The sequence below is a fragment of the Zonotrichia albicollis genome, chromosome 2, assembly GCF_047830755.1.
Source record: "Zonotrichia albicollis isolate bZonAlb1 chromosome 2, bZonAlb1.hap1, whole genome shotgun sequence".
NCBI classification, from domain to species: Eukaryota; Metazoa; Chordata; class Aves; order Passeriformes; family Passerellidae; genus Zonotrichia; species Zonotrichia albicollis.
In genome coordinates, this window is record NC_133820.1 from 20804436 (window position 1) to 20825912 (window position 21477).

General features: G+C 36.4%; 1 protein-coding gene across 5 annotated transcripts in view; it reads left to right on the forward strand.

Annotated features, from left to right (window-relative positions):
- The window catches only part of CFAP47 (cilia and flagella associated protein 47), a 274906-nt gene that overhangs the window by 74802 nt on the left and 178627 nt on the right, over window positions 1-21477 (forward strand). For 4 of the 5 annotated variants that reach the window (XR_012578854.1, XM_026791865.2, XM_074534558.1 and 1 more), the window contains 9 exons: window positions 110-207; window positions 1051-1167; window positions 4848-4982; window positions 5468-5580; window positions 8398-8548; window positions 9215-9303; window positions 10606-10689; window positions 16268-16335; window positions 17440-17585. Coding sequence is in view for 4 of the 5 variants with exons in the window: in XM_026791865.2 (XP_026647666.2) it covers window positions 110-207; window positions 1051-1167; window positions 4848-4982; window positions 5468-5580; window positions 8398-8548; window positions 9215-9303; window positions 10606-10689; window positions 16268-16335; window positions 17440-17585 (1001 nt within the window). In the remaining variant the exon portion in view is untranslated. The remainder of the gene's footprint in view (window positions 1-109; window positions 208-1050; window positions 1168-4847; window positions 4983-5467; window positions 5581-8397; window positions 8549-9214; window positions 9304-10605; window positions 10690-16267; window positions 16336-17439; window positions 17586-21477) is intronic. The other variant, XM_074534560.1, reaches the window with a different exon arrangement.

Consider the following 21477-nt stretch of genomic DNA (forward strand, 5'->3'; position numbering starts at 1 on the left):
TTCTTATGTTATTTCCTCTATTCAGTGATTTCAAATAATTATATCTAGACAGAACAAAATAGACATCTTGGGGAGAAGAAAGTCTTATGAATCTTTGTCTTTTAATCAGGTGGAATACCACCCATGAGATGGATAGTGAATTTTGACCAAGATCTTCTGGATGGTCTGGTGTTGGCAGCACAGATGGCAGGTTATTGTCCATATTTGGTAAGAAGGTTTTTTAATATTGTGCAAGTTTTATGCAGTTTATTGATGTCAGTTGTTTGTTTTTGCAATGCTGAGGAGTGCATTGAGGGCTGGCATTGGGGTGTGGATGTGGTGGGAGCTGCAGGTGGAGCTCGGTGCTGGGAGCCCAAAAGAGAGAGACCTGGCACTGTCCCTTTGCCTAAGGAAGGTCTGGGGACCTGGGGCACAGCCAGGTGACCAGAGGGACACAGCAGGAGTGCGGGTCCAGCAGGAACACCCCAGACTTGGACACACTGAGGCTGAGGTGTGGAAAAGCCCAGGGTGTCCTTGATGCAGGATCCCTCCTCAGAGGCACCAGCTCGAGGTGTTCTTCTGTTTTTGCACCAAGACTAAATTTAAGGATCCAGATGGCTGAGACTCTGCTGTGGGAAACCTGGGATCAAGAGAGTGAGGAAACCCTGTCTGAGAGTGTCAGGGTGGGGTGTCAAGCAGGGCATCCATCACTCACTGCAGCTCTGCATCCATCCCACTGCCCCTGCATCCATCCTTCAGCCCCAGCTCAGGTGGCTGCCAGTGGTTCCTGGGTGCTTGGACAGGGCACTTTCCCCAACAGCAGTTCTTGGTCTGTGGGATCTTTAAAAAGAACAAACAAAACCCCACCCCAACATTCAGCAAGTCATGGGGGATTATTTCAGTATTAGGTATTAGTTTGGTTTTTTTTTTTGCTTTTTTTTTACTGGTTTTATTCTTTGCATGGAATTTCAGTTCAAAATTTCAATCCTATTGATTGCTGAATGAGCAAAAGTACAAAATCAGTAGTTTTGCCTAGTGGAAGGTTGAGTTTGATTTCTCTGTCTTGTCTAGATTCCCACTCACTTTGTAAAGATGTATACTAATCCAATAACTCATGAACAGTTTATGCACAATGCCTTGATAATTGTGAAGGCTCTGCATACTATCAATATGGATTTGGACATAAAGGTAGGTGATTTTATAGTAGCACCTCTTTTATATATATATTATTATTTTTATTTTGATTTTTGTACAGTAGTGTTGGACATCCAGTTAAGGTGAGATTGTAGTGAGACAGTTTTGTTTCAGGATGTGTTACTATATGATGGAATCCAGAATACTGTTTCATATTAATAGACTTAATTAGAAGTAATTTCCATAATTCCTTGCTTTGTAGAATCATGCATGCACAACTAGCTGAATGTAAATTAATTCAGTTCAGATTTTATTGTCCTAAATAACACAGTGAAAACTCAAATGGAATTCATTATTTCTATTGGAAGACAATTTAGAAAAATATGTTTAAGAACAAACATCATGCACTTAACCATAAAAATAAATGGTGAAAAAAGTATATGAATGTCTAGTGACAGTCACATGCATCTAACCATGAAGGCCCATGAGAGTTCTGTCCCAGGTTTGGTTCATGCAGAATCAGCAGCTTTGGATGCTGGTGGGAGTAGCACTCACTTGAAACCAGCAGCTTCTGGTGACCTGTTTTTGGGGAGGAATACAATGTTGATAGTTATTGATAATTTCTTCAATCAAGGATCTGCTTGAGACCTCTTTTATTTGTTTAGTAAACATGCTTTACATCTTCATGGTTTTATTGACCTATGGCTCCAAATTTTCTATATATATGGTGACCTTACATAGGTTAGATATTGTTCCTCTGTTCTTTTTGTTGTCCCTAACCCCAGTTTTCTCCTGTTCCCAGTCTGCATTTCTTTAACTGTCCCTTTGTGAGTTATTTACATCTCTGGGAGCACTTGGAAGAGCAGAAGGTGCAGTAGAATAGACACAGTATTTGAAAGTGTAGGAGGAAATTTCCCAAAGGAATTAATGGCATTAGGAATCAGAGGTAGAGCTTATCTGTGTGAACAAAGTAGTATAAAAATATGCTCAGTTATAACCTTTTTTTTCCCCTTTCCACTTGTGTTATGATTACAGGGAAAAATTAACCCTGCTATTTCCATTTGTATCAGCTGCTGTCTTGCTGTTGTTTCCTGATACAGATTACTCTGTTAGAAATGACTTTGCCATAACAGGCTAAACAAAGAAAATCTACTGCTTCCCATACTTGTGACTGGCAGGAAGCAGAAAAGTAATGTTGATATAACCCTCAAACAAAGGTATATTCTGTCTCAGCTTTTATTAAGAAAAACAGGCAGTTCAGCACATGAAGGTAGAGGCTTGATGCCAGTATGAAAAGGGTGTTGAACACTTCAGATGTGGAAGCAGAATTCTAGAATATTCTCACTAATGTACCTGTTTAAAGACTGAATTGTCTACAATAAATCCACTTCTGTACAGACGAAAAATTTAAACAAAGGTACACAGTACCAGAAAAAAGAACAGATCTTGGATCTTCAAGGTCTGTATTTTATTTCAAAGTACATTTTCCATTGATTTATTGTAATTCATATGTACTTTTCTAAGGCTACTATAGAAACTCCTGAAGGATCTTGTTTTGCAGCAATGAAAGTCACAAAATACATGAACCCTTTTGCTGAAATCTCTTAATTTGGGAATTTTCTGGTAATATTGTCTAAAATTTAGCAGGCTAAAATGTTCCAACAGCATTGGCAAAGTTCTTGACTCCAGCAGTCACTGCTTTTGAACTCTCAGGACATTTGCATTAATTACCAGCACAAGCTGAGATGTGTTAGGTCTGGAAAAGCTGGTATTTTCAATTTAAAAATCTAAATATCTATAATAACAAAGAAGTTCAACTGTCTGCTAGTCTTCAGCTTCAGGTTTAAATACACTTTTAATGGAGTTCAAGGCTTTGAAATCCCTTTAGGGATTAAGGTGTAGATTTAAGATGGAGTACTTTGGGCAGGAAATGGTTTCCACTTTCTAATCATGATTTACAATTCAACCCTAGAGTATTAGTGGTGGCTTTCTATGTATTTTTAATTTGTGTTTGATATTTTTAAGTTTTAAAATGCTTTGATTTGAACAAGATTCAGCTGAAAGCCTAAAATTATTAGAAGATAAGATGGTGGATAGCAGCAACATGGAGGGAATGTGTGTGACAAAGAGATTAGGATAGAAGGTACAGTGACTGGGAATATCCATTAAAGGAAATTTGTGTCAGACTTGATTATTTAATATTGTTATTAATTTATAATTATTGCTATTGTTTGTTAGCATCTATTTTTAAAGCAAATAATATTTACTAACTGTGAATTTTCTGATGAATCTTGTTAAGAAATACCTTTTTTTAAAATGTGGCTCTTAGAGAAGTAGATAAATGACACAAATGGAGTTTTATGAATTCATCACAGGATAGAATTGTATTTTCTGAGGGAATAAATTCTGATCTAAGTGGAAATGGGTAGAAGGAAGTAGGTGGCAGGAGAAAGTCTTCAGCAGGTAATCTACTCTGGTGTCTTTTCTATCTTAAATGAAAATGCAGGAAGAGTGAAAATAGGGGTGTAAAACCACAACCATATTGGAATAATGGTTAACATTAAATAGCCATTAATGAGATAAATGAATGGAAAATTCAGAATACTTTTCAGAATTCAGGTTTAAAGCTTTTGGCACAGAAGAAGCTTTTTTACTTTGCATAGTGAATGCATCCTGAAGTTTGAATCTTCAACCAGTGGTGATGGAATTAAATAGAAATACGAGATGAGATGTATGATTACATCAGTGCATGAAGAGTATAGGAAATTAATATTAGGAATTACAAGGACAAACATTATCTAGGAAGCCATGGAGAGTTGCAGGGGAACTTCAGATCAGTGCCCAGTCATGAACTCTCTCTCTTGAAAGGTTGGAGGAGGAGCTGTGTGAGAACTGCTGGGAGGAGGATGAGCTGCTTGGCTGGGCACAGGGCAAGAGAAAACTTACCTTGAAAACTTTAAATAAACTTTAACTTGAAAGTAAAAATTAACTTAGTTAATATGATGAATATGTCTGTACATTTCTCTTGTGACACTAAAGACAGTCCAGAAGAGTAAATATTTTTTTCTCTTTTTTTCATACTCTGTGGCAAATAATTTTACCACTCTCCTCAGTGACTTACCCAATTGCTGGGAACTAGTTTGACAGGTTTTGATGTTGCTGCTCAAACTAATTTCTATAAATCAAATATTTAACCTGAAAGAATAATTTCTACCTTTTATAAATCAATCTTAAAAAGTATATAGAATGCAATAGAAACAACTATATTGTTGTTATTTGGAAGGTGAAATTATCTCCTACTGGCTGTAGGAGTATTTGGATGGTATTTTGCATAAAATCAAAACATTAATTTTTTTTTACGATAGTAAAGATGTATATTTTTTCAGACAGTAAAATTTCCATGCTTTTTTGTTATGCTGCATTTAATAAAATTAGCATTTGTTTCTGCTGAACCTTTGGGAAAAAAAGTTGAGCTTAGTTTTTACCCTAGGTTTATCACCAGAGCATGGCAGTGGTTTTCATTATTAATTATAGTTTTATTTTGTGCAGTGAGAAGATGCATATTCATATTAGCCATGAGAATAATCCAGTTATTACAGGTTAGATTAAAAATATTTGTGTAGTAAGAATTAACTTAAAATTTCTTTTTCTTCTTCTTCTTATGTTTAGACTATACAGGCAAAATTTTAACTGAACATCTGTTTGTTTTTTTTTTGTTTTGTTTTCAATCTTAGGCCATTGATATCTGTGATCCAAATCCTGTCATGATGCTTATTTTGTGTGTCCACCTGTATGACATTCTCCCTCACTACTTACCCAAGAACACTATAGAATTTTCAGGTGCTCTCCATGCAACTATTGTGAAGCAGGTATTGATACTATTGATGAGATTCATAGTAATGCAAGGTTAGAACAATGTTTGTAAATATGTGTTTATGTTATGTATTACAAAGAAATAATAGCTTTCTTGTCATTTGGCTAGTAAATGTAGAAGATGGAAGTGTGCATTTTCTGTTTTTATTCTCTTCAGTGTTGGGATTTTACTTCTGTTTTTTCCCTATGCTTGAAAGCACATGAAAAAATCTACAAATTTGACAAATCTGAGATGAAAGAGAGGAATGAGAGATTCACAGGCATAGGAGTGCAGTGTACACTGTGGTCTCAAAAATGAAGTTTGGATTGTCCATGGGAAATCTACACTCCTTTGGAAGGATAATTATCTACCCAGTTATTTGAAGTACTTTTTTATTTTGTGATACCCTTGGTTTGTATTTTGGAATTTACCTGCAGAGCACACCTTTTATAGTGTAAAATGAGTAAAAATAGGCTGATCTTGCTGCTTTTGTTGTGGTAGGTGCTCCTGAAGAACCCGAGCAATTACGCTTTGGCCTACAACGTGATTCTTGTGGGAAGAGATGCTCATGATTTCTCTTTACCTAAAGGAAACATTGTTACCATTCCTGATGGGTAAGTAATGAAATGTTTGTGTTATTTTTGGGAGCATTACAGAAATAGAAACTTCCTAATTTAGGAGTGGTGGAACACTGGAAATGTGATCAACTACAAGCAGGGAAAAATTAACCGGTGTAAGGGTCAGGTTTTTCTCCTTAACCTGAAACAAATCTAGAGTAATATTTCAGTGGCACTCTTGCAGTTGGGCTCAGTAGAGCTTTAAGAGCAATATATAAGCTTTCAGATCATTATAAGAATCCTCTGTCTCCAATATATATATTTTTTCCTATATATCAAAACTTGATTCACATTTTATACATCAATGCATTGTAGAAACATGAGCAGGTAGATTTCTTTTCTTCTGAAGTTGCAGATTTTGGCTCCTAATTAAAGCAAGACTGGGAATTAAAGACACCATGACACAGGTTAGAGTAGTATTACACTGCATCTTTTTGCCCCATCTTTCCTCCCCACCAAGATGGATGTGATGTAGTTACTTGTTCACCTTCCATGTCTGAGAGACATCTAGGGATTTGAGAGATTTAATTTTGGGAAAGTATTAGGTTATAATTTCTGCTATCAGAAATACTTATGGTATATCACCATCTCATTTCACCAAGTGTTTTTTCACTAAGTACATTTTGCTCTTTCTGTGCTGTGCAGCTTTATGAATCAATACAGGAATTTCCTTAATCCCTGTTTAACTAGTGAAGACAAGAGGGATGGAATGGTGACTCTGGCCGTCAGTTAAGAGCTTTTAAGTTTATCTGCAAGATATCCATTTACAGATAAAATGGATTAGAGACTTTAAAAAGGAAAAATAAAGGTCAACACTTGTATGAAGATAAACCACGAAAGAGAAAAAAAATTCAAATATAGATGGTCAAATTCAAGAAGACTCAACAAAAATACAGTGCCCTTTAAGGACCATCAATATGTCAGTATTAAATTACATGCCTATTATAAATATATGCAAAGGGAACCAAAAATAATGCTATGTTTTCAGCAAACTGTGAGGCTGATTTGATTCCATTTTCTTTGCAATTACTTCAAATATGAGTTATCATATAAATGTAATCCTTGAAAATACCATGTGTTTCTATGAAAGGTCAATACCATGGCTGTTTTTCCCTTCACCTTTAAAATTAAACACCCAGAACAAACCACAAAGCAAAATCAAGACAGAAAAAAAAGTGCAAAACCTTGATGTTGAGCTGCTTGGCATTGCATATAGAAACAAATATTAAAAAAATTGCATAGAACTAAAAACCTGTGGAAATGCCAGTCATGCACAGTAACCTCTGCAAAGTTTATCATAATGTCATGATCATGAAATGAAAAATAGGTTCTTTGAAATTAACAGCTTTCTTAATATTCTGGTGCAAGTGTTTAAAAACTCCAAGAATTGATGAGACATATGGAAGTCTTGCAGGGTCTTTATGTTGGATCATAATGTTGTATGTGGGTTTGGAAATTATAGTAACGTGAATAACGTTCTTAGTGAAGCTTAGTGCCTTATGTTGCATATGGCATCATTTATTCTTGATCTGAGATTCCCACTCTTCAGGGCACTACACTGTGCTGTGTAGACTTGGCAGTAGATAACAGGAATAACATAAACCCCCAGTGTTATGGAACAATTCCATGAGATGAATTTGCCCTAACTTTACATTGACCACAACACGGATTAATAGAGATAAAAATGAAGCAACTTTGTGGTTTTTTCCACAGAAGGCAAAAATTCAGATTCAAATTCTCATTTGTTGCAAGAGGTAGAGGGTAAAGATCAGGCAGAAAGTGCTGTACACTGCTGTTGCCCTGTGACCAGAGCAGACTTCTTAAAACTTGATCCTTAAAGTGGCTTTGGGAGTGCACGTCTCAGGCAGTTTATTCCTCTGGGTGCCTGCACCACAGCATTATTTTTTCAGAACATTTTGAATGGTGAGGTGACCTAGGAGCCTCGGACTCTGGGAGACTGGGCAACTCTTCAGTGTCATAAATGGAATTGTCTGGGGGCTCTGCCACGGGAACTTGAAAGCTGTAAGAGCCATGTTTACAGAACTTCCAGGATTTCATCATCAATATTCAGAACTGACAATTGCAGACTTACTGCCTTCTTAAGACTAATCTCAAAATCAGAGAGACATTTGGAGAGCTTTAAAGTAAGACTCTCAGGCACTGAAGTTTTCTTATTCTTGCTTTATTGAAGGGCTGATGCAGATAAAGTTAAATGTGTACCTAGTCTGAACTCTCATTCTGTGTGGTCTTCTCCAGTATTCTCATTAGAGAGAAGCTGTTGCGTGTACAAGAGGACTTTGTTTTTTCTCCCTCTTAGTTGCTCAGCTTTACTAATTGTTCTGAAGAGTTTTTAAACTAATTTCTTTCTCACTCTTCATCAATAATTTGATTAAGATCAAATTATCTATCTAGATCTGCCCTACAAAATGCATTACAGGCTGTCTGACTGCTTAACTCAGAAAAACCTATTCAGAGAGGAGAATAAATTGGATCAGTTGTTAACTTAGGTTGGTACTCTAATGAAAGAGAACTTCCTTTGTGTGTGTGAAGAAAAATTAAGCTATGTGCTGATATAAAAAGCAATAAGGATTTAGTATTGTTCTTTATCTAGATAGTTCTTTTATTGAATGTTTTAAGATATACTTAGGCAGAAGATTATACTACAACAAATATTTCAGAGGAAACAAATTGCTTTCTTTTCTAGGACCCTTCCCTTTTCTTGGACCCTTCCCTTACAAAGACTCTGAAATGTGCTCCTGAAATTACATTTCTGAGTAATTTCTGAGCCCTGGTTTTGTGCTTTTTTTTCCAAAGGAGGCAAGGCTTTGTAAATGTGGAATTCACAATTCGTTTCCTGCACCCTGCTGAGGCAGTATTGCTGCTGACCTCAAATAAAGTTGATGGAATAGATGGTGCCACAATGGCATTCTCTCTGAAAGCTGAAGTTAAGAGTATTGAGCCTCTTGTAAGTTTATATGTGTATGATTAATATTGTCACAAAAAATATTGGTATCCTGCACATTATATCAAACAATAGGGGGCTGAGATAAGAATGAAAATGTGAGTAACCATCAGCATTCACCTTTGACCTGTGAATTTTCATATTTCCAATGTTAGACTATGTACATGCAGCAAAAACCCCAGGAGAATATGTAAGATTCCTAAGGACATAAATCATATTTGGATCCTGAATAAACTGTAAAAATTTGCAATGATTGCTCTGAAAATAAATCTGGAGCCCTCTCAGCCCTTTTCAGTTATTGGAAATTCTGTTGTGGGGGTGTTGATGTGCTTCAGCCTAATGATTTCTGGTGTCATATGTAGAGGGACCACAAGCTCTTGTTGGATGTTTCTGTATTTATTTGCACTTTTTAACCACAGAGACTCTGTCAGGTATGTCCCAGTCAGGGCAGGTAGGCCTGTGTTTGTAATCCACATTCATCAAGCACATCTGGAAAGACTTCTGAACCTAGATGGTGTTTATGTGATTCTCTCATTTTTTTAGTCCCCCTAAATGTGTTAGGGTAAGAGAAGGTTGGGGCAAGAGAAAAAAATAGAGGACATGTGAAAATAAGAAGGAAAAAACAATGATAACTTGATTATTGGTCTTATGGTTTTTGTTCTCTTTTAGGCTATAATAAGATGCAGATCCCCATGTTATGAGCTGAAGAAATTTAACATAAATGTCACTAATCCCTTCAAAACTGATGGCTTATTCAGGTAGACAGTGATATAAAGACCATTCTTTAATGATCATCCTGTCTTATCCACTCTTTTCCATAATTTTCTTCTTCTTCTTAAAAATGTAAAACCTGGAGGTTAAATGATAGGGATTTACATTCCCAAAATTGTTACAAGCACTATGAAGTGGAAGCTATCATAATGAATAAAGAAGATAAATAAGCCTTAATTGAAATCTGTCTCAGTGTAAGCAGAAAAGCTGGAGCTTTAATCAAGCAGAGTTCATGAACCTTGCTTGTATTTTTGTGTTTGGCTGAGGTCCAGCAGAATTACAAAGAGAAACAAGCCATGTTAATGAATAGTTGGTTATTTTTCCCCAATCTGCTTTATTCTGCTGTTTAAGTTATTAAGCATGCAAAAGAAAAAAAATGCTTTTGCCTTGGGGCTTGCATCATTATCAGTTAGTCTAATTTTTAATTTGTATTCATCATAGCTGCAACAACTGCAGAGCTATAAATGTTGCTTTCCTTAGTACAAAGGAAATAGATTGTTGTACCCATTTTAAATCTATTTATGTGATCAGACTCCATATTTTGTCTTTTGTCTTTAGAACTAAGCATTGGTTCATCTCATTCATTTATTTGGAAGAACCATCTTTCACAACATTTTTAACTTGTTTTTTTATGCAACATGAATATACATGTTGCAGAAGCTGCAAATTAAATTTTTCTTTCCTCCACAGAATGGGATTGGTGTATACAAATAGTAGTAATACAGCAACAACAACAACAATCCTGTAGCAGGACTGTTTTCACTGCTCCAAGCCTTCTGTGTCGGAATCATATGACTTTAATTAGCTTCTGTCTTTTAAGTTACTGAGGTGGTCAGTAAGGCTGAATTAGTCTTAGGATTTGGATAACTCCCTTGGAAATTTTCAATGAAGTGATGAAGTAATTTAGATTTGTGTATTTTAGTTTTATATAATTCAAAAACTACTTGACAATTACATTAAGTCATTATCAATTTGGGCAACATTTGAACCAGTAATCTAAAGTAAAAATGCTTTGTATCAGGCTTACAATGTTTAGAGCAATCTAGTGTTTCATCAGGGGGTAAGTTATTTACTTGCAAGTAACACTAGGAAATGCTAGTTTGATACCAAGGGAGGAGATCTCTTACAGAAAAACTGGGGTTAAACCACAACAAGTACATTTAAAGTGTCTTTAATTGAAAATAATAAACTTCTTTATTGAGCCTGTATTTAAAAGTTAGAATAAATTGAGTTTCATTGTCATTCTGCAAGTTAAAAATGCAGTCATATGTGTGCTTGTCATACTCCAGGGTACTCTTGCTGGAATCCACACATTTAATCCACCCAGAGAAAGTGTATCAAGTCAGGCAAGTAAAGCAAGAGCAAAAGTTTAGGTAAGTTCCAGATAACAATTGCTAACTGGAGTATATTGGATCATCCATTTCTATTAGTATTACCTGTTTGTGCATGCTGTGTGCTGCCTGTTGTGAAGAATTTCAGGTCAGGCCATGGAAATGTCACAGGAGATGCCCAAGCAGTCCCTGAGCAGTGGGGCCCCCTTGGCCAGCTCTGCCTGGGTTCCATGCTGAGCCTGATGCTCTGTGATGTCCCTTTGGCCCCTCCTGATGCTCTGTGATGTCCCTTTGGCCCCTCCAGCTCCGCCACCCTGGCCATGTCCCTCACAGGCTCTTGTGACTCTGCTCCCTGGCAGAGCATGGGAAATGAAAATTCCTTGACTTGCAGTAAGCACTGCTCAGCAGCAGCTAAAATATCAGTGTTATCAACATTATTCTCATCCTATTCTAAAATAGAGCACACAGAAAAGAATGAATTCTACCCAGCTGAAGCCAGGACAATACTACAAAAAATTATAAACAGATTTTTAAAAAATATATTCTTCAGTCATTCTATAATCCTTTATTTAATAATTTAAAATATTTTCCGTAACTGGTTATCATTTTTAAAGCTCATGCAAATATTCAAAATCCTGAAACACTTATTCGAGTATTATTGGGAAATATCATAAACTACTACCTCTTCAATACTGTAGGTTGAATTGTAATTATAGGGATGTTCCACAGTCCTGTCATGGAATGCTGACTGTTTCTCAAATTCTTTCTTAAAAAATTAAGAAAAAAGAAAAATAAAAAATTTAAAAGCAGAAAAAAATTGAGCATTTTATTATTAAGAAAAAATATACACATATTTTAAATGGAATGGTTTTCTGAAGTGTAATTTATACTACACTTTCTACTAAATTAAAAAAGTGTATAATAATTGCTGATATAGAAAAGGATTTTTTAATCATCTTGCATATTTCAGCTTAATTTATCCCCAGACAACCATTCTAAATAGTGTAATTTTCACCACACATGCAGATCTCATTCTTACAGAAATTTATTTCAGGGCATCTTAGGTCTTTAGAAATTTCCAGTACTGATTTTCTCTCTGTTTAGATGTTTCTGTCATCTATGATAAGTAAAGCCACTTAAATGCCTCCTTTCAGAAGATCTTTTTCTTGAATGGAACAAACTTCTGAAATTTGTGTTAAAAGATAGTGTGTGAACATTTCATGACTGATCCATAAGGAGATTTTGCCCTCAATCTTTTTTATTCTTTTGGTAAATCCAGAAAATGCTGTGTACAAATTGAGGCCAATTTCTCTAAGCGCTCTGTCAGCATAAAACTGCCATGGAGTCAGTGCTTGCCTTTTGGGTATTTGTGTCTGTGGCACTGATGGCAGTGCCAAGGCTTGCACATGACAACTCCATCATCCCAGCACAACCAGCTGGGCTCAGAGTTCCTCCTGCATCCTCATCCTGTGCCTCCAGTTCTGCCACATCCACTTGAAACCTCCCTGCAGGACTCTTTGCCTGGCAGGTGACCCTTTTACCTCCCATCTTTCCCCTCTGGCAGTGTCACAGGCATCCAAAGTGGGGTCACTGAGGCTGGAGAGACCAGCCCTTCTGTCACTGTGGTGTGGGTCTGTCACAGTGTGACTGAGCAATCCCAGGCTGGAGCTGGAGCTGAGGAATTGCTGTGTCCTTGCTGGGACACAGCACTGAGCCCAAAACTCCAACCGTAGTCCATATCCTTCAGTACTGCAGGCAAAACTTCTTTATTCATGCAGGACTGGATGGTGTTTGGTGAGAAGTACACAGCTTTTTTTTTTTTTTTTTTTTTTTTTTAATCCACTTGACATAGTTTTAAGTATACTGGGACAAGACTTTTCCAAGTTATCCACTTCTCTGTGCTTTTCCAAGCCCTTGACACTTCAATTATTATCCTTGGTCTGCATCTGTGTGCCAGCATGGTCTGCTCCCTGTGGGAGAAGGAAGACCAAGTGGAGAGAAGCACACCACATGGCCCAGAAATTCTGTTTGATGAAAAATTACTCATAGCTTTCAAGCATGTTGGTATTTTTAAATTATGTCCATTAGGAAAAAATGCATCAAATGACTGTAAAAGTTCAAGGTTACATTTAATAGGTAACTTTTCCTTCATACATTTCCTACTGTAAAACTAGGAAGTAGTAAAGATATATCAGTGTTTCACTAATAATCCTATTCTAAGACCATGACTAAGCAGATTATCAGATGCAGTAGTGTCCATAAGGCTGGATCTGGATGTGTGCAAAAGCACAGATTGATTTGCAAAACATGCTGTGAATTTTGATAGATATATTTACATTAAAAAATGTATTTAAACCAAAAAATGGAAAAAAATTAATGAATAAATTTCAAATCAAGCTCTTCATTGTGTATAGTTTCTTACTGTTAAATTAATTACTCTTTTTTTTTTTAAACTGGAGATGTTGTCAGGAATTCCAAACAATTTCAATTTTCTGAATTTTATTCTTACACTTTCTCTTCTGCTTCTAAGCTGTTTCATGTGCCAAGGAGAGAATTATGTTATGCAGAATACCTGTATTTATTTACTGGAAGAATAACGAAAGAGTTAGGATCTAAAAATGGTTTCCCTCTGTAATTTAAAATACAGTTTATGAATATGTTTTCAGGAGTCATTACAATTCAGGGTAATATTTGATATCAAAGAAATCCAGCTACTCTAAACCCTAGTACCTATTTTGGGCAGCTCCTGTTTTAGTTTCTATCCTACTCTTTGTTCTGAGATCACAAACTGTTCCACAGAGTGTAGAAACTGGTGAATATTTTAGATGTGAATTTTGTATTCAAATGTTTCAGTATTTTCAATGCATTTCTAAGCAGTTTGTTGTATCCCTTCTCTCTAATAAAATCTTTGCTTGCTAAACATCCTAAAGTTCATTGATTGAGATGCTGCTCTGTGAATTTAAGACTTTCTTATGGTGTCTGGCACTTCTTTTTTACCTCCTTGATAATACATAGAATCTGGAGCTATAAGCTAGTGAATTCTTCTCCAAATACATATAGGAAAGTTTGAGTGGGGTTTTTTTTGGTTTTTTTTTTGTCTGTTTGTTTGTTTGTTTTTTGAGCATTTGTTTGATGGAAAACAGAGTTATTGCTTGTTTGGAGCCTAGCATGGAGAGTAAATCACACCATGACCAATGGATAGCTCATATGCCATGATGATGTATGCACACTCTCTGTGTTAACTGCAGAGATGATTTTCCTTTTGATCTGGGTTTTTGGCACATTGATAACATGGCAAGCCCAGTGTGGTGTTATCTTGGAACTGGTATCTGATAACTCAGGTAGCAGATACTAGACTCTTTTATTCATGCAAAAGTATGGAAGTAGGTTGAAATTAGATGATCTTCAAGGTCCCTTCCTATCCAGTCTGTGATTTTAATCTGAACTGGTGAGAATAACCACAGCAAGAATGAATTGGAAGTATTCACACCTCAACCAGGCAACTGAAAGGTGCCCTCATTAACCCATCCTCACCTGTAACGTAATCTTGAACTTTTTTTTCATTTAATGATCAGTAAAATTGTCTTACTCTGTCATCCCCAAACCAAATGAGGGGCTGTTGGAGAAGCTACTTGGTCTCTCTCTCTTTCTTAAGAGCTGCTCTTGTTTCCCCCCCAGTCACCAGCTCCCTCTTCCCTGGCCTTAAATATTGAAAGACCACAGTGAGGTTTTTCTGTAGCCTTTTCTCCTCCAGAATATCTTCATGGGAGAAGTGCTCCAGCCCTCTGATCACTTCTGTGTCCCTCCCGTAGCACCTTCTGCCTTTTTTGTGCTGGGGACCCCAGGGCTGGGGCAGCCCTGCAGTGGGGTGTCACCAGAGCAGAACAGAGTCCCCTCCCAGCCCTGCTGCCCTCAGGCTCTGATGAGCCCAGGACACCTTTGGCTCCCTGGGCTGAGAGTGGACATCACCAGCTCATCTGTAATCTTTGTTTTACCAATATGCCCAAATCCTCCTCCACAGGGCTGCTTTTGAGCCCTTCATTCCACATTCTCTGCTGATCTCAGGGATTTGCCTGACTCAGGTGCTGTGAACAGGCTGTGTAGATTTTTTTTATGGCAGCTTTAAGCTGTTCTCCCTAATCCTTTTCCTTATTTCTCTGTGTATTGAAAGAGGATGTATTGAACCAGACTTTGAACATAACTGAGCTTCTTATACCTTCTGAGCTTTATTCCTTTCAGTTTTATTATTGAGCAAGATGCTATTTCTTTTTGTTATGGAAGAATGAGACACAATGTTCATGTCTTCCACAACACAGGTTTGTTTTCTTTTCCCATCACTTACCCGCAAGTGCTTTGTTCACTGAAGTAAGAAAAAAAATTGATACTGAGAGAAGTTCAATACCGTGTTAAATCAGTCTAATGAGTTTCTCAGTTGTTAAGATTTGAAAATAGGGCTTATTCAATGTATAATTCTCACCAGTGAAAAAATGTAATGTATTCTGTTTGCTGTTACTATTTTTTCATACAGCTGTTGAGCTATTTGTTACTTTTACAGTGATTCTTCTGCTGTAGTCTCTGTTTTTGCAAGCATGACTTGGCATTCGCATTCAAAGATAAAGCATTGAGAGAAATGATGTTTTATATAAAATTAGTATTATTAAATGTGAGATACTTTTTTGTAAAGTACAATATAAATAGTATGTTGTATGCATATACTCAGAGATCATTTTCCTTTCTGTAAAATGGTTTTAAGTACAGATATTAAAACAAATCTCCAGGGTAACATATTCTGAGAGTTTTGCACATCCATTTGTTTAAGGTTGTGATTTTTTTTAGCCCAGCAAGATTAACTATTTATTTTAGGAGAGACCCAACATCAAACATTGTATGTAGTAATGGTTTGCTGTATGCTGGTTCATCACATTCTACTGCTGGGGGGAATAACTTTTATGTGTGGATAATTTAAAATCAGAGTTTTGAGCTGAAACTCACAGTATTTTTTGAAACATTACAGTATTGTTTTCAGCATCTTGGAGCTCTGTGCATGTCATAAATTAAGCAGAATTTTCCTTCCATAAATGTAACTGCACAGTCTTAACCCCTGTCAACAATGGTGGGAGTTACTTGTGAAGAAGAATAGAAACGTACATAGAGTCACATTAAGAAAATAAGATGGTCAGGAGCACAGTTTGCTTTGGGAGGCTGGAAGTTCAATGGAGATTTTGTTTGAAACTGTTTTTATGAGTATATCTGTTTTTTTTTTTTTTAATACACTTGAAAAGCAATATTGTTGTGAGCAGAGTTCAGGTGATTAGGTTAAGATTATCCCTTTCACCTTTCTTAGACAAAGCCTTGATTACATTAGGTTTCTTTTGAATTATTAACTGCAATGTTATTTAATATAGGTCATTCCTGTAGCCACCTCAAGTGGATAGAATGATTTTTAATATTATTTGTTGGAAAATGATTCCAAAATGTAGTAGTCTATTTTGGTGGGGTTTTTTTGCATTGATAACGTTTGCTTTTCTGCTGTTTATTCATAAAAAGGGGAACTAAGCTACCTATTGGTAATAAAAATGTTCAGCTTTAGAATATTGTTTTAATTTTTTTTTCCTTTTAGTTTTGAAAGTAGCATATTAAATTCAAAAAACAGTGTACTGTCTGAAGATTCAAAGAAAGAGACTTTCTGTAAGTACCTATGCAATACCTCATGCCTTACTGCAGTAAAAATTAGATTATCTACTGAAGCAAGATTTTGTCATCTAAGTATGTTCAATAAATATTATATATGGATATGCTCAGTAAATATTATTTTTAGTTTTCATAAAATGTTGGCCTCAAATTGCACATCTCAGTCAAAAATTCAGCCTGGAGAAGAGAAGGTTCCAGGGTGATCTTATTATGGCTTTCCAGTACCTGGAGGAGTTGCAAGAGAGCTGGAGAGGGACTTTTTACAAGGGAATGTAGGGACTGAACAAGAGGTGATGTCTTTAAACTGAAGGAAGGCAGGTTTAGATTAGATATGAGGAAGAAATTCTTACTGTGAGGGTGGTGAGGCCCTGGGGCAGGTTACTCAGAGAACCTGTGGGTTGTCTCATCCTTGTTCTGTCTATTTGGCCAGAGTTTGGCATTATTTTTCTATGTCATCTCACTCATTGCTGTTTTCACTTTCACATTTATTCTCAGGTTTGCTGTCCTGCCTAGAAGGCCAGCCAGGAAAGCTTGGCAGGCAAGCAGTGTCAAATTGTGCTTAGCAGATGAAAAACACACAGTGAGAAAGTCAGAGCCTGGCAGACTCAACCCTAAGATTCTTTCCCAGCCTAATGCTTTTGTGAAAAGCAGTGAAAGAAAGCCAGTGTTGCCAGTATTTAGGTTTTGCCTATTCTAGAAGATGTCAGGCATAGTTGCTGCTCTGAGAGTGAGATTCTTTGTTCAAATAGCAATAAATTATACTTTTCCTTCTGATGAGAATAGGCTTTTTTTTGAGGCTGTGCCTCCTTAAGGAATTTTTAATGCTGAGAACTGTCTATTTTCCCCAGTTTTGTTTCAGTGCACAGAATAGGAACATAGGTAATTAGCAAAATGTATTTAAATAATACAGCATGCAATATTGCAGCACATCTACACAAGTGTAACTGTAATTACTGTTTATTAATTACAGGTGTGCCTTAAATACTGATTGCTACAGGAGGCTCTATACAGTATATATATTTTTTTTTAAACTCATGCAGCTAGTTTATTTTACAGCCTGTGCTGTTGTGTCTAAGCATCAACTTAAACTTATTTTAACAGCTGATCAATCCAGCCTCCTGCATGAGTTCTTCAGTCCAATGGAAAACCTGTTCTTGAGAGGGAAAGATTCTGCATCCTTAGATATTCACTTCCTCCCCTTTAACCAGGAGAAGCGTTACTGCACTCTCATTCTGATTAATGAAAAGGTAAGAATAAAGTGTGTGTTCTGTGTTTATCATGTCAGGTAAGAATCAGGGCTTTGGCCAATTGTGCATGAATAGGGTAAATGAGAGCAGTGCTGTGAAAAGGGACTTGGGGGTCCTGATCAAGGGCAACTATTTACTGTCCTTTTAGACATAATTAGAATTATATGAAATGCTGCAGGCAAGCTTTCACTTTAAAACCACTAAGTAATAAAAAGTAATACTGCAGGAAATGGTATTTTGGTGGCTTTTCTAGGCATCTGAGCTTCAGAAAAGAAAAGAAAGGAAATTTAAATAATTTGTCTCGACGTGGGTGCAAGAACAATGCACAGGCAGGGAATGGATAAAGACTTTACTGTTCTGTACTTCTCCATGTATTCATCCCTGTATTTAGGGTATGCTGTCAAAGTAGAATAATAATTTTCCTTGCTGTCTCTTTTTAAATTTTTCACTCAATCAGAGTTCCATTCAGAAAAGACTATACATGAATACTGACTCCAACAACCTTTCAGTCTCTCTTGACTCATGTAGTCTGGATTTTGCCCTATATCCTTAATTGAAATTCAATCAAATCACCAATATCTGATTTTGATCATATTTCAGAATTTCAAACCTTGCAGTCCAGCTTTTTGATGTTCCTGTAATCCTTTATCTCAGTGGTCATAATCTTATTTCTGTGTCTCTAGTCCATCTTTTCACCTCTTTAACCTGGCTGCTGTGTTTTGTCTCTGGCTGTCAATGTTTTTCACAACCCTGTTGTTTCTATAATCTTCTTTTATGTGTGGCTGATCTCAAGGCTTGGATTTTGCTTCTTACTTTCCTGACAATGCCTCTGTGGTTCAGCTTCCCCTCTGTCCAGTTATGAGCCTCTGCCTTTCTCTCTGCCACGTTTTGATGATGTGTAACAATGCATCTAAACCCAAATTACTTTTCCTCCTGCACATTTTCAGCTTCCATATTTTTACCTTCTATAGAACATAGAACTTATTCTAGTGTCTGATGTTTGTGTGTTTGATGGGATTTTTTATTGCTTAAACATGACTTTGGCTATGCCACATGGCCAGCTTGATTTTTTATCTTGTTAATAAAGGAAAATAGGGCTGATACAATGCTGCCCAATTCTGTCTTTTTGACTCCGACCAGTATTTGAAAATAGAGGCTATTTTTAAAGAAAACAAACTATATGACTGGGTGTCTTAAAAAGTGTACAGTTCTCTTGATTTTCTTGAAAACTAGCTGAGATAGAAGATGGATTTCTGTTGAATACACATTGAAATAGTGAGCTCACACCTTATTGACAGCAGGGAATCTCCCACAAAGAGTCCCCATGCCAGAGGTTAGCAATCTTTGTGGATGGTTCAGTGGAAAATCAATCCAGTGCTCAGCATCATTCAATGAGAGAAAGTTTTAGGGAAGAAATACACATCAACAGCTGTGCATTTATAGAGGAATTTTAGGTCCATCAGTTTAATTCAATAAAATATCTGGATGCAGTCTCTAGACAAGGAAAATCCTGGCCTACAGCTCTCTGGGAGTAAATCTGAGAAGAATTTCCTTTTACCTGTTATTATTTAATACCCTTTAAATCTCAGCTATTGACAATTTACCTGTTTGTTGTATCTTTATTAGAAGCAGAAGTTCACACCCTGGCTGAGAAGAGTAGGCTCATGGTACACAAGGAACAGAGCCTGAAAGCTGAATAATATAGTGAAGAGAAGGGAAATTGAGACATGTTAAGGAAAGAGTGTTAATCTAAGAGATGTGGGCAGAGCTATAGGATGGTCATACCTCAGGTGGAAATTTCTGTACATTTCTGACAGCCCCAATGTTGCCTCCAGTGGTGATGTAGATGTAAATTAGATACCCAGCTACTAGTCACTGTTCTTAGCAAAGGTTTAGGTGACCTTTTCACAGCAGGAAGCATTAATGCCTCAGAGAAGCTGCTGTTAAGTCCTGTATGGTAACTTTTTCTGGATCACCTGGTCCTTCCAGCTTAGCTGAGTAGGTGTAGTGCATTTAAAGGCTCCTCAAAATGCAAAATTTTTGATATTCAAAACCTCAGTTTAGAAAAATTAAGCTCCATCTACTTAATTGAATCATTTGTGAGGAATTGTATTAAATCTCTTAGGGAAAGATGAAACTACAAGATAGCTAACATGATTTTAGGGCTGTATAGTAATGGCACAGGAAAAATTTGGCTTTCTTAAATATTTTGTATATGGCTGCAATATTTCAGCCATGCCATTATCTAACTGACAAAGTGCAGCCAGCATGTTGTGTGATGATCAAATGACTTTACACAATGAAGAGTCTTGTATCATTCAAATATGGACTTGTGCTAAATATAAAATCTAATAAATAATTTAATTTAGCATTGCTGTGATTTTTTCCTGCCTACCTTTCCTACCCTTTTTGACAAATAGACCAAAACAGGTATCAGAGTAGGTCTGCTCCTTCATTACAATCAATGAAATATTGAGATTTAAATCACTATAATTGAATCTGATTGGGAATCCTATCCATCACTGCAGAAGCTATATAGCTGTAATAACAGCAAGAGGATACACTGATTCAAGGCTTCTGGCCTCAAGGATGTTCCTTACTTTGCAATAATATATTTATGTTAACTTTCCTAAGGTTTGAAATGGCAGCACAAGCCATTTAGCATATTTCTCAGGACTTTGTTTCAGTATTTCATTGTTCTTTAAGAAAAATTGAAACAGAAACTTTTCAGTTTTTTAGCATAGATCTTTTCATAGTTGATATTGAATATTGTTAAACATAACCCTGTTGCTTTTTAAAAAATATGTCTTTGTTTCCAGGACGTAATTTAAATGTGAACAATGTGAAATTTTTTATGAAAATAATTTATTAAATCATAGTTTAAGAGTGTCAATCCAGACTTTTACAGCTAAGTAGTATGAAAGTAAATTGTTTATTGAAAGAACACTTTGCTATCTGTTGCTCTTACTGGCTTGCACAGGCAACTACAAACTCCTAGTAGCCCTACATTCTTTTGAAACATCAGATAGCAATGGATTGGATAGAAAGCTCAACAGCTCTTTTATTAGCTGTTTTCATTAACAGTAAACCCTGCACAATGCTGATGCTGTCCTGTTTGCAGCTGATGGAAAATGGAAATATAAATCATTAGAACCATGGGCATAAAAACTAAACTCTCCAAGTTCAGTGAAATTCCCATTCTGGTCCAAAGCATCAGGAAAATAGCTCAGTGGAAAGAAAACAAGATATGCATTCTGTGGAGATCAAAACCCCAGAATTCTTTGAAGCAAAGAGGAAATTGGGGAATTTTGTTCCTTCCTATAAGCATTTTGATTTCAGCAAGGACAGGAAAAGCAGCTGATAGCAGAATGGCATCCCAGCAACCAGCACCTTCCTAAAATCAGTTGTGTGTGCTGTGAGCTTGTTAAGGGCCCTTATGGAGCCAAATCACTGTGTCAAACAGGAATAATTCCTGTTTAAATTGGTTCCCAGGAGTGGCTGTTTGTGTGTGAGAATCCAATTTTGCAGGAGGTTTTTTTAATCCTTCTCAAGGAAGATTTGTGTGAGCTCTTGAATCAAGAAAGGGAGAAAATACCATCAAAGTTGAATAGCTTTCCTTCTGCTGGGTCAGAAATATAATTGCAGTGTTTACAGCCTTAACATAAATATCTGATGAAACTGTAAATGAAGGCAAAGGAAAAAAACAGGGTTTTCTTTTGCAATTGAGCAGTATTAAAAGGAAAACATTGTGTTGGTTGGCAAATGCACTAAATTATAGAAATAAATTATTTCCTTCATGTCTGGAATGAAGAATAAAAGACAGAATACATGTTTTTAGGGCAGATTATTACAGAATATGGTTTATGGAAATAAAGAGAGACTGAATGTGCAA